This window comes from Chiroxiphia lanceolata, chromosome 7 (genome assembly GCF_009829145.1).
Source record: "Chiroxiphia lanceolata isolate bChiLan1 chromosome 7, bChiLan1.pri, whole genome shotgun sequence".
NCBI classification, from domain to species: domain Eukaryota; kingdom Metazoa; phylum Chordata; class Aves; order Passeriformes; family Pipridae; genus Chiroxiphia; species Chiroxiphia lanceolata.
The window spans coordinates 10,402,133-10,414,807 of NC_045643.1; the positions used below are offsets into that span (position 1 = coordinate 10,402,133).

The 12,675-nt window shown below is 35.9% G+C and overlaps 1 protein-coding gene across 3 annotated transcripts in view; it reads right to left on the reverse strand.

The window, feature by feature from the left end:
* The window catches only part of PGAP1 (post-GPI attachment to proteins inositol deacylase 1), a 29,872-nt gene that overhangs the window by 2,391 nt on the left and 14,806 nt on the right, over window positions 1-12,675 (reverse strand). For all 3 annotated transcript variants that reach the window (XM_032693988.1, XM_032693989.1, XM_032693991.1), the window contains 17 exons: window positions 12,595-12,650; window positions 12,418-12,501; window positions 10,677-10,726; window positions 9,090-9,141; window positions 8,791-8,868; window positions 7,774-7,849; window positions 7,421-7,494; window positions 7,287-7,338; window positions 6,516-6,582; window positions 6,317-6,425; window positions 5,922-5,960; window positions 4,761-4,854; window positions 4,013-4,103; window positions 3,594-3,791; window positions 2,075-2,207; window positions 1,081-1,131; window positions 140-363 (listed from right to left, as the gene is read on the reverse strand). In XM_032693988.1, coding sequence (XP_032549879.1) covers window positions 140-363; window positions 1,081-1,131; window positions 2,075-2,207; window positions 3,594-3,791; window positions 4,013-4,103; window positions 4,761-4,854; window positions 5,922-5,960; window positions 6,317-6,425; window positions 6,516-6,582; window positions 7,287-7,338; window positions 7,421-7,494; window positions 7,774-7,849; window positions 8,791-8,868; window positions 9,090-9,141; window positions 10,677-10,726; window positions 12,418-12,501; window positions 12,595-12,650 — 1,528 coding nt within the window. The remainder of the gene's footprint in view (window positions 1-139; window positions 364-1,080; window positions 1,132-2,074; window positions 2,208-3,593; window positions 3,792-4,012; window positions 4,104-4,760; window positions 4,855-5,921; window positions 5,961-6,316; window positions 6,426-6,515; window positions 6,583-7,286; window positions 7,339-7,420; window positions 7,495-7,773; window positions 7,850-8,790; window positions 8,869-9,089; window positions 9,142-10,676; window positions 10,727-12,417; window positions 12,502-12,594; window positions 12,651-12,675) is intronic.

Below are 12,675 nucleotides of genomic sequence, written 5' to 3' on the forward strand. Positions count from 1 at the left end.
GAGAGAAGACGATAACAATTAACAGAAATATTTGAAACTATAAGGTAGCTAATAATGTAAAGAGAAACATTTCCAATTTTTATACTCTTCAAAGGTTCGTATTCCTTTCTTCCACCTTAGTGACAATTTAAGACTTTACCTAAGATTTTTTAGCCAATAAATTAAAGATGGCGAGTTGAGCAGCACAATCCACGTGAATAAATTGAGGATTGTAACATGCATCTTAAGACTGTTAACAGCTTCAGCAATTGTTGTACTGTTGGCAAGAGGGTGGCTTGCTTCTGGAACACTGTCCATCGAACTCTGGGGTTTGACTGTGTTTATACTGGAGTTCTGTGAAGGTTCTTTTGAGTGGTCTGAATCCTGAAAATAAAAGACAGAAAGTCATAAAAATGTGCACAGGCTTGTAAGAACCCATGCTGGGGAAAGAGGATAGAAAAAAAAAAAATCCTAACAGTATCACACCAGCTCTGATTAGGAAGAAAATTTGCAATTTAAGCCTCAAAAAGCCATCAAAAGTGAAATTCGATAGTTCAATTTTAAAGCATCTAAATTTAACCAGAAATTTCTCATACACTATGAGTTTAGATGTCTGTGGAAGAAAAGAATGGAGCATGGAGATGCCCTGACACCAATGCAGTGATAAGAAATGGAGTTCCTGGAAGGGGGAAGAACAGGATAAAAGGAGTAATAAAGTATGTGGGTGAAAAATCACAAATGATCATTCACAGAAAAGATATAGGAGGTAATGTAACTGGGAGTAAAATATTAGCTGTGGGAATAAGTAGCAAAGATGAACTAATGAGTAGGCAGATACTAACTTCCAATGACAGAACACCCCCCCCCCCAAATGAAACAAAACAAAATTATATGAAAATGAAAGGAGAGGATTGAAAAAGAAACACACAAAAAAATCCACTCAAAGAAACCCAAGGAAAACTTTCAACAACTTTTTCTGGTTTTTTAAACTATGTTTCATCCAGTCATCACAGCACAACCTATTACTACCAATTCATAATGCATAAGTTTGCCAAACAATTTTTGGTGTTAGTTTGGAACAGAAGCAGGAAACAGACTTACCCTGTTGAGCTTGTTTTGTTCTGCTCTTACACTCACATGCAGTTTTATAACCTGCAAGATAAAGAGCTCAGTTTTTAGTAATGTTTCTTCACAAAAAGCTGTAGTATAGAAAAAAAAAAGGAGGACATTATTTTTACTTCTTTTTTTATAGCTAGATGATTTTAGGGCCCCAAGAGAGCTGCAGTGCAAGAGTTCCCTCTGTCTTTATCAGCAGCATCCAAAGTGCTCTATTAAGGAGGAATTTCCAAGCACAGAGAGAAAACAGGCTGCTCTGCTTTCTCTCTTTCTACTGTGCTTGACAGAGTGGGAAACCTGCACATTCCTCACCTCCTGCTAATTTATTTCTACTTTACTTTCTGCAGAAACCTAAACAGGTCATATAGGAGAAGTTCCATGTCAGAAATGCACTGCAGATGGGGGAGTTATGTCAGCATGGGAACAGTCTTCGCAGAACCTTATGCCACATGGAGTTCAATTTGAGTTAGTGCTGTTCCTCAGGCTGTGCTTTCAGCTGCCACTTGCCTGCTCCAGACCACCAAAGCTGCTCTGCTTTGTGCCCCTGCTCCCAGATCCATGCTCCCCTGTTTCCCTAGGAACCAAGTACAGCAGCTGATTTAACAGCTATTTAACCATAGGGTGAATCAGAGGAGTTAGAGGCTCTGATGCAAGGAAGACCATGGAAACTGAATGGCAAGGACTAAATATGGGTCTTTGGGGCACTACCCTCCTTCCTTTTACTCCATAAAGATTTATGAAAAGTATAAAATATTCTACATATCATTTCAAGTCCTCCCTTTGTTAAAGTTTCTCTTCAAAGCAGTTGTTTCTGTTTACACTCCACTACATTAAAAAAATACCTATTTCAAGTATGAGAATAAGAACATTAATATATGAAAAATGGTAATTTGGATTTTTGATTTTAATATGGGGTTCATTCAAAGCATATAAAATTTTCAATCCAGTTACAAATTCAGAATGTTTAGCCTTTCAGTACCTTAAACAAGTACTGAAGATAAATAAGGAATACAGCAAATGCACCACAAGTTGTCCAGCTAACCAAAGCAAGAGATAACACCCCACAGAGTCTTCGAGGTGTAATCAACTTATCTTTTTGCAGTACAGTAGGTCTAAAAAAAAAAAAAAAAAAGAAAGAAAATTACTGTTATGTTGTTGTAACGACATCAGACCTAAAAAGATGAAAGAATAATTCTGTTTTTTGAATGACTGAAAAGAAAAAAATATTCCTGAATATTGATTTAACACTGGAAAAATAAAGTTAGACAAATTTAAACATATCTAACAACTGCTACATAAACTACTTTGCAAGAAAAGCCTTCTTATCAAATGAACACTAAGCAAAACTCAAGTGAATGTTATCTACTTCAGAGAGATTTACAGAAAATAATTTTTGAGGTTTTTATCAAGGAATTCAGGAGTAGATCAAAACCATGTTAGGTACCAGAACTGTGTAAGGCACTAGAATTTAAAAATGAACCAGCTGACTTACAAGTAGTCACACAAAATCTCATTTTCCTGCCTCTGCCCAAGGCATTCTCAGGGTTGAGAAATCAAAAGCTTTAATGAAAAGAGTAGGAATTGAGGTAAAACCCTTAAAATTTAATAGGAATAACTTCAAACTCAGAAATTCATTAATTTGTCACTAAAAACTAATACTGAAACATCCACTGTAATTTATAAACAAAATGGCAGAGAAAAAATAGCCAAACCCACATCTATTATTTGGTCAAATAAGACCAGAAGTGCTAGTGATTAAAAGAAGAAAGAGATCATTTAGTGGGTATTTACTTAAAGAGCATCCCAACCAGCCTTCTGGAGACAATTTGGCTGAAATCGAAATGAGGACTGTTATCTATGTCAGAACATGCAAGCCACAAAAACTATAACCTCAGAGAAGCATGTTATTCAATTTACTAACTTACTCTCTCAAAATCTCTTTATTTTCCTTTCATTTTTAAAACCACTTTCATATTTGAATACTCATCTGTACAACCAAAAGCACTCCAGTGTTCTTAGACATACCTATATAATTAAACAGTCTTGTAGAGTAAAATGAATGTTCAAGAAGTTTCTGTTTTAGAAACCTGCTTGTATTATTTAATGCAGTTGATCCAATATCACTAATGAGGAATGGATTCTAAGACTATAGTCCCTTTTCTAAATATATACCTTTTTTCCTTGAGTTGCTGAAAATGGAATAGTTCATTTGCTTTCTTTTCCACTACAAGTTATCTTCAAAACCAAACTGAAAACCTTTATAACATTTGGTGAAGGTAACAAGAAAGCCATTTATGTTCTCTTTTGAAGATGTGGAATAAGGAGTAGGAGGCAATCATCATATTCCTTTAGTTCTTAACACTTACAAACCCAGATGTCTAAAATCACATATTAACTACATTGCAGAGTTCAATCTGCCCAGACATTCACACAGAAGGAAACAGAGGTGGTTAAAGTCATCTAAAAGAACATAATTATATGACATCATGCTGTTTTACCTCATCAGAGTTAACCATAATGAAGAGAAGAGTCTCAGAGACGTAGAGAAAAATACTGCACTCCAGTAGGCAATGCCTGTCCCAAAAAGAAATAGAATCAGGGACACAAGGGGGAACCATGCATCCTGACTACTCAGTACAGCAGCATCCACCTCTGGTAGTGACAGTGATTCCCATATCTCTCTAAACCAGTTAAACCTGCCAAAAACATGAAAGCAGTATTATTTATCACTTCCAACTGTGTTACAGTAAGATACCTATCAACTATTCCTCCTACTACAGCCTTTCAAACAAAGTCACAGTCAGGTGTTCACAACAACTAGAGATAAAATAATATTCCTCCCCAGCAATAGTTTTACTGAAACTTCTGTTTTTGAAACTGTTTTAAATAAATAAATAAATAAATGATGCAGACTCACCCCTGCAGAAACACAACAATGCTTATAAGAGGTTCTACTTTGTAGGGCTTAGCTGTCCTAACTAGTTCAAGGGAAAAGTCTGAACACTGTCCTAGAATCAAGAACAGAGAGTATCTGTGGTTACTATTATGTCATGAACTTTAACAAACATCACTCACAACAAAAATAAATTCAGACAACGGTTTGAAAGTTTACTTTAAAAGATAACCATGTCTTGTAACAGTACTGCAAGTCTGCATACTTCATCACCAAGGCCCTTATTCACTGGATCACTCACATTAGGTAATAAGTCACAAGAGCTTCTAGAGACATTTATGGAGTTTGTTACAAACACCACCTGAATTTTAATAAAAATGCATTTTGTCTGAAGACATGGCTCAAAGTTATTCTGCAAATCTCATCTTCATGCAAGAAATAAAGTGGTTTCTGCATACTAACAATATATTTTAAACTTTTTAATGTATTTTTAAGTAGACTTCTGTTAATGCAAAAATACTGTGCAAGACAAATAATTCATGAAGAAGGGATTGCAGAATAAAATAAGGAAATATTCTGCTACAACACAACCTTGGAGACCTACCAGCAAACAAAACCAAAACCAAAGAGCATAGATCCAAGTATTTGCATAAGTTGAATGACACTTAGCTTAAAAAATTCACAACTAGCTGGTCTTTCATTGGTAAATTGATTAAGTAATTGCTCTAAAAACACTTGTGACAGAAAAAAAAATAAATTTCTAGAAAGCTACCTGTTGATCTCAATGTGCTCAATTGTCCTCCATAAGTAAGAAGAATATTAGAGACAATATAGACAGGAAAAGCACCAGCATGGAACCTTACTATCTGAAAGACAAGGATATAAGGATAACTATCTACAAAAATATATTAAAAAACACACACATAAATATTATCATGAAGTCAAGATGATAATGCAATTAGAAAATATTTCTTAAAAGATTCAAACAGATTCTCCTCTTTATGCATAAGTATTTTATAAACTCCATCAGCAATTAATATTACATATGGAAAATACTAGAATCTTTTATAAATGGCTTAATCAAACATGTTTTGATAAATGACCAAACTATAAACAATTTTTTCCCAGTCAAGACAAATATTAAAAAAATATAGTATCATACATTTCAGTAAAATAAGTTTCAAAAAATTAAAAGGCCACATTCCAAGCAAAATCTACATATAGTTAGATATGTTTTTAGGTAAAGAATTTTTAGAAGCAATTACATGTCTGTATTAATTGGCTTCCAGTCTCCTGAGTCATGATTAATATACAAATAGCACATAAATTCTTCTAAAATAACAACAACATTAGAAGTCGTTCACATAAATGCATAGATTCAAAGAGAGAACCTTGGCAGTAATATTCCAGCACTACACTTAGGTGCTTGCAAATTAATTACTTTTTAGACCCAGGAAACTGCAGATGGCTGGTCTATTTTTACTGATACCCATGTTGAAATGTATTCTTCATTGATAACCGAAGAAAATTTGTTGAAAAGGAGCATATGGATCTACTCAGACTTTTTCCCCTAACTTTTAATTGATGCCAAATGTATTTTAAAGTTTTAACACTACTGACTCATCAGACAAGAAAGTTAAAGTGACCTGTAGTGTCATCCCTTTAGAGATATTGAGCTAACCACCAAGCGAAATGCTCCACATTTACAGCAGCTCTTTAGAGCTAGAGTGCTTTTCTAATCCTCTGAAAACTGAGGCCTGACATTTTTCCAGATGGGGTGCCCTGCCAAGTGACAAGGTTGCCAAAGGATCGTTGAGTAGTTAGTGTTCCTCGTGGCATCACGAAGGAATCTGAAGTACCCACAGCAGAGAAGGGAAGAAGTAAACATTTCTATAGATGCTACTGACATAAAAAACAATTTAGGCTTTCTTACTTGCCCAAGAACCTGTGGAAGTGACGTCTTCAGAATTACCTTGGTAAAAAAACAAATATTTTATACAATGGTAAGCATAAGTACAAAATACTTCAATTTTTAAGAAGCTAACTCAAGTATTAGAATACAGCAATCCCACAACTAAAATGTACACCACCTTACTACTGACTTTTTAAAAACAAATGCTTTAAAGTTTTGCTTAGAGTCCAACTTTCAATACTACTCCGCAGTTGCAAAATACTTGTAACAATACATTTACAAAAAGGTCAAACAGCCCATCTTTAGATTTGCTTATTATTTATTTTGATTAATTAGCTACATGTTTTAAAAAACTACATTAGGCATAAATTATACAGCAATGCAAACTAGCTATAAAATAACACTGTATTACTCACTTCATACTGACAGTCTGAGGAAGAGTAGATATTTAACTCTGGAGCCCTGCTGTCATTTTGAGGCTGAGCAATATGCAGCTTTGCAGAAATCTCAGTAAGAGATGGGATTCTGAAACAGCAATTTAAATGGTAATTGTTGCCCTTATAACCAAAAAAAAGCCAAACATGCCTTAGTTTTCAACAAGTGCAAATTTCTTACTTTGCTACAACTATTGAGTCTTCATGTGACCAGGGTATATGAAGTCTGTAAACACTAGGTTTTCTTTCTGAAATGGAAGAGAATTGAAAAATATAAAATTAATTACAAACGAGATGTGGCAACTGTCTGTAAAAACTACAATTTCAGTAAAACAAAGGTGGCATACCAAATCACTGGGCTTGCAGTTACATTGCAATTGATACTGCAATGCAGATCAGTGCAGTTAGCAGGAAACAAAAATGACATTTTTTAACTCAGGTTGTTACAGGACAAGTCAGTGAGAGACAGCGATGTTCAAAGGACTGACAGTTATGAGAAAACTTCTGCATTTCAATACGAAACTGAAACCCTAATCTAATGAAATCCATCACTTTTTTTTTTTTAAACAGAGTCCTTTAGCAACCCATCCTGTTTAAGCTTAGGTAGCTCAGCATTCAAACTTGAGTTCCATAATTAGCAAATAAAAATCGTCGCCAAATGCGCTTTTCTTGAGGAACACTTTCAACATAATGCAGAATCCTGCTGGAAGTTCAACTTCCCTTTGCTGAGAAGTAAGAAAAACAAACATCAGAGGACTGATTTTTCAATTTTTTTGAGCTATCCTTCTTAAAAAGTGGGAAGTGAGAGATATTAGCAGAGACATTTGAGCAGATTATAACACTACTGCCTAAACCTCACTGCATGAGAGGACTTCAGTTTCTACCAGCTTCAGTCTTGAAACTTTCCAAGAATTTGTTTTATAAATTTATACTTTAGAAGATGTATATTTACCTTTGACTGACTGGCAGTGGCTCTCTATATAAATTTTGAAAGCTTGATATATCTAGATAATAAAAAAAAAATAAGTTAGTCACATTCTCCTGACAGTGGTTACATTAGCTCTAAAAATGAGGGAGCATTCTTACCTGGTTGAAGTGCTGGAGCTGTACATTGTAAAGTAAGCCAGTTGCATTTAATAGAATTTTGCTTGAAGAAAGCCCTGTAAAGGATTTAGTATTTTCACTTATCAGATAAAATTATCTGAGAACTCATCACATCTTCAGATTTTTTTCCCCAGGAGACCTATGTGCTTTTACATCTGTTAGTCAAAACCCCCATATTTCTTATTTCTTTGTCTGTTATTAACAAAAGTAGTATTAACTTTAGTGAAAAACAAACCCCCAAAAACCTCCAACATGAAATTTTTAGGTAAGTTTATTACCCAAAGGTTAGTAATATTAGTTTTCAATTTCTTTCAAAAGTAATATCCTGTACTTACCAAATGAAAAAAGATGTGTCACAGGAAGCTGTACTGTTCTGGAATCCTCTTTGAAGAATTCACAGCCCAAAGTATACTGCAATTCAGGATATTGAAAACAGATCTAAACTAAGCACAGGACTACAACATCTTTGTACTTGCCCATTACATTTCACAAGTGATCTCTGTTCTATCTTTGCTTACCCCCAACATTGTGTATTACTAATTCAACTGCAAGATGTCCCTGTCATAACTATGTGAAGATACACTCACAGATGAACAATAAACTCGTTTTAGCTGTGAATAATTTCTTGGGTCACAGATTATAAACCATAGACGCAGAAAGTGTATTTGTGTCACAGAAAGGAATGTCAGATCTACTTAGACTAGAAATTCTTCAAGTGCAGTGTTCTGCCATTTTTAGGACCAACTGGAAAGGCCTGCCAGACCCAGCTGGGTAATATGCAAAGTCTGTTTAGATTCACTAAAAGTGTTCCTCTTACTGGGATTCTGGGAGCTCTTGATGCAAAGATATTCAACCCATTTGTGAAACTCAGAACTATTAAACTATGCACACCTCAGTCTACCACATTATTTGTGGTCTCAGAGCTTGCAGAGGTATCTGACCTATGCTCCCCAGAATCCGTATGTGATATCTTCAATTATATATGTATTCTCTGCTACCCTGGATAAGAAAAATGACTGTTCAAAGGCATAAATATTCAGGAATGTGAACAGTATATTAAGAAAAACAAACCATTAGAATTTACAACAAGAAGTCCTTAAAAACTGATTTGAGAACTGTTGCTTTGTATGTTTCAAGTGCTATTCATTCCTTGTGTTTGGTATTTTATCAAATGGAGCGTTTCTGAGCTTTCAGAAGATAACAAAAGCTACCTTCAAACCACAGTGGAGTGTAGGTCTACGGTTTCTCAAAGTAGCTTAGCATAAATTTAATATACTTCCTTTTCTTTCTGTCATAGCACCTGAGTTATGAACACACTAAGCAAGCAATTTCTGCATGCCATAATTTTTTACCTTATTGCCAACTGCAGCTGGTACCTGAATGACAATGTGGGACAAGGAAGGATAGTCCTGAAGTTTCAGCATTACAACCTTAAAAAGGAAAGAAAAAAAGAAACAGAAGGAAAGAAAAAAAAAGCCATTACTGAACATACACCTTAGCTTTGCTCCTTGCCAGTTTTCTACCTGTTGTACCCCTTCCTCTGGAATACAACTGCATGTTCCAGTGCTGTAAACAGAACAGATCTTCCCTTATGACTTGCAACTACTCCCCAAAGCACTTCTCCCTCCTACAAATTACGTACAATACTTACCTTGGTGGTTGGAAGTAACTCAGCTCTCCAGGACAGATCAGTAGCTTCCAGGCTGTAAAAATCCATGCACATTAAAGGATGAGCATATTCATTATGCAGGCCCTACATTATGGCAAGAGATTAACATACCAGCTTCTCTCTCTCCCTCCCTCTCTCTGGATTTACATTTTAAATTGAGAACAAGTTTGGGTGTACTGCAGTTAGCTATCATAGTAATTTATCAAACTATATGATTTCAGATAGTGCAAATCTTGTTTTGTAAAAACAAGTTCAACAAAGCTCCAACTCTGTCATACACAAAACACATAGCCATTATCAGCCATGTAACTTCAGACACAAAATGAAAACTCTTCATGAGCTAAAAATAGCACTGGCATGAAATTAATATGCAGTTTTATTATCACCTTTGAAACATCAGAAGTACCAATTCTTCCTATGGGAACATCTAAAATATACCACATAAATCAAAAATTGTGTTAGCTGCTAAAGAGCTTGCAGCAGTTCTAACATGGTGTGTATGTAAGTACATTGAGTTCCTCTCCAGCTCTTTTGTAGGCCCTCTTTAGGTACTGGAAGGCTGCTATAAGGTCTTCCTGAAGTCTTCTTTTCTCCAGGCTGAACATACCAACTCTCTCAGCCTGTCTTCATAGGAGAGGTGGTCCAGCCCTCTGAACAGCTTAGTGGCCCTCCTTTGGACTCATCCCTACAGGTCACCATTTTTCATGTGTTTGGGGACCCAGAGTTGGATACAGCACTCCAGGTGGGGTCACACAAGAGCAGAGTAGAGGGACAGAATCACCTCCCTGCTGGCCACACTGCTTTTGATGCAGCCCAGGACGTGGGTGGCTTTCTGGGCTGCAAACACACATTGCAGAGTCATCTTGAACCTCCTGTCCATGAACACTCCTAAGTCTTTCCCGTAAGGTTTGTCTCGATCCATTCACCATCCAGCTTGTACTTCTGTTGGGATTTCCCTGACCCAGGTGCAGGACCTTGCACTTGGCCTTTTGAACTCCATGATGTTTTCATGGGTCCCACCCCTCAAGCCTGTCCAAGTCCCTCTGGATGGCATCCCATCCCTCCAGCATGTTGACCACGCCACACAGCTTGGTGGTGTTGGCAAATTTGCTGAGGGTGCACTCAATCCCACTGTCCATGTTGCCCATAAAGATGGTAAAAGGTGCTGGTTCCAATATCGACCACTCATCACTATCCTCCACTTGGACATGGAGCCATTGACTGCAACTCCTGGAGTGCCACCATGCAGCCAGCTACCAGAACCATCCAGATGCTACAAGCTCCATAATTTTGAAATCCAGGACAGCATGTATTGTCCACAAGAGACCATCAGGAATGACTTCTCACTGCTATGAAGGTCAAAAATGCAACTTAATGAAGAAAAAGATCACCTATTTTGAGAAAACCTATCTTTCCTGTTCTCTTGCTGAAAAGAAAGCACAAATTCTTTATGATAACAATTTTACTTCCCAATCTCTTCCTTCCTACAAAGGATATTTATATGCTTTAAATTCAAACACAATCTCACAAGATCTATTTGAATAAAGAACAGGAACTGTTTATACTCACCACATCGATGAATTACTGTTCAGGCAGCCATAAATCCAACTACTTGTGTCCTATAAGGTCAATACCATAAAACAGTACATTACCTATATGTGACTGCATTTATAAATATATTGAAAATAACCAATTCTTTACTCTAAACAATGCAGGAGTTAAAGTTGCTGATAATCTCCAAAGTTTCTACATGCTAAATATTTCAGCATACCAGATATCAGCAACTGTCTCTGGCAGCAGAACCTTGGTGCAATTAACTTACTAAAAAGAGAACAAACTTTCACCTTTGTCTCACTCCTTTTCTATTCAGTGTGTCCACAGCAGCTATCACTACAGTGACCAAACTCTCATAAGGATGTTAAATGCTGAAGCATAACAGTAAAGGTGATTATAAAAACAGTCTCTCTCAGATTTCCTCAGTTATTTAGAATGAAAGATATTCACCTATCTTTTTTCCATTTCACAATGAAGTCAGACTTCTGTGTTAACACCAAGTGATATCCTCCATTAAAAGTCTGATATCATAATCTTGCAATTACAATTACAACGATGGAAAGGTGAAGCATAAGACTGAGTGGTGGGGTTTCTAGGAACCATTTTAAATAACTTCAATTGGCCACCATTTCTATTTATGAATAAATACAAGGTTAAGCAAACAAGCTTTCAGAATTTCTCTTCAAAAAATACCCATCTTACATATCATGCTTTATCTCTTCTAACTTAAAGAAATGTCTCAAGGCACTATTTTAAGTAGTAGAGGAATACTTTAGATATTTCATGTTCTACTGCTCCCTCTCTTGAGAATTTAACTGTTCTGAAGCAATAGCACCATGATGCAAGGATCTCAGATATCGTTTTCTACCTCCTTCCTCCTCCTCAAGTTGTACTAACCCTGTCTTCAAGACACTGTATCCAAAGTTATCTTATTAAAGTACAACTAAGATTACAACATACAGGTAAACACTGAAGTGCCACTGAGAAGGACCATTAGAAAAGCACCAAGGACAGACAATCATTTTTCACAATGGTGGTATTTGCTAAGGGGAGGAGTGGCAACAGGGACAGGCAGGATGGAACAGGAAAGTATGTCAATATTCTTGCCACTAATCTAAAATATGTAAATTCTGAAAAGAATATTTATCCACCTTCAGTTTGTCAAGAGATTAAATTAATTCTTGTAAAAAAAATTTTAAAAAATTTTGGCTGAATGCCTGTGTCTTGAACTAAAAATATAAGAGCTGCATATTATGGTGTCTCCTCTCAACAGGAGACAATGGAGATGGTGCTGTTTCCTCATCTGCCTTCCATTCTCTTCCACTGCTTAGTGAAAGACATTTGTAGCCTTGCAGACTCACTTTAATTGTATTGTGGGAAAGCAAACCTATAAATAACTTTCCCAAATTAGAAGTATGGCAAAAACATGGCAGTACTAAAAAACAGCATCTTCATTCAAAACCATCAATACAGAACTGCACTACAGTAAAGGACCAAGTAATCTAGAGCTAACCACAGGAGTCAAATATAAAACATTTGAGGTTCAGGTGGCATTGAAAGTTTCAGATCTTGAACACCAAGTGTGACATGCTACAACAGGTAGTACATCTTACACAATGCATTAAGCTGTGAATGTAAATGGATGTCAGCAATTCAACAACTGTCCGTTAAACTATCTTAAAACTGCAGCAAATATAAATTAAAAAAAACACAGCTTTACAAACAAACTCCAGACATGAAAGAAGTATTTTCTCACCAACATACTATTTTCACAGTAAACATGACTGTATGATTTTCTGTGGGTTGCAAGAGGAAATGTGAAATATTTTCCATCAGAATCCTTAAAAGAAAAAAAAAAGCTCTTTAGTTAAAAAAACAAACAAAAAACACCAAAATAAATATAAAAACACAATGAGGAAAAAACATTACTTACATTGTAAACTGAATAAGTCCATTTTGAGGCTTTGACTGTAATCCACATGAAAATTCCTACAAAAAACACGTTTTTATATGC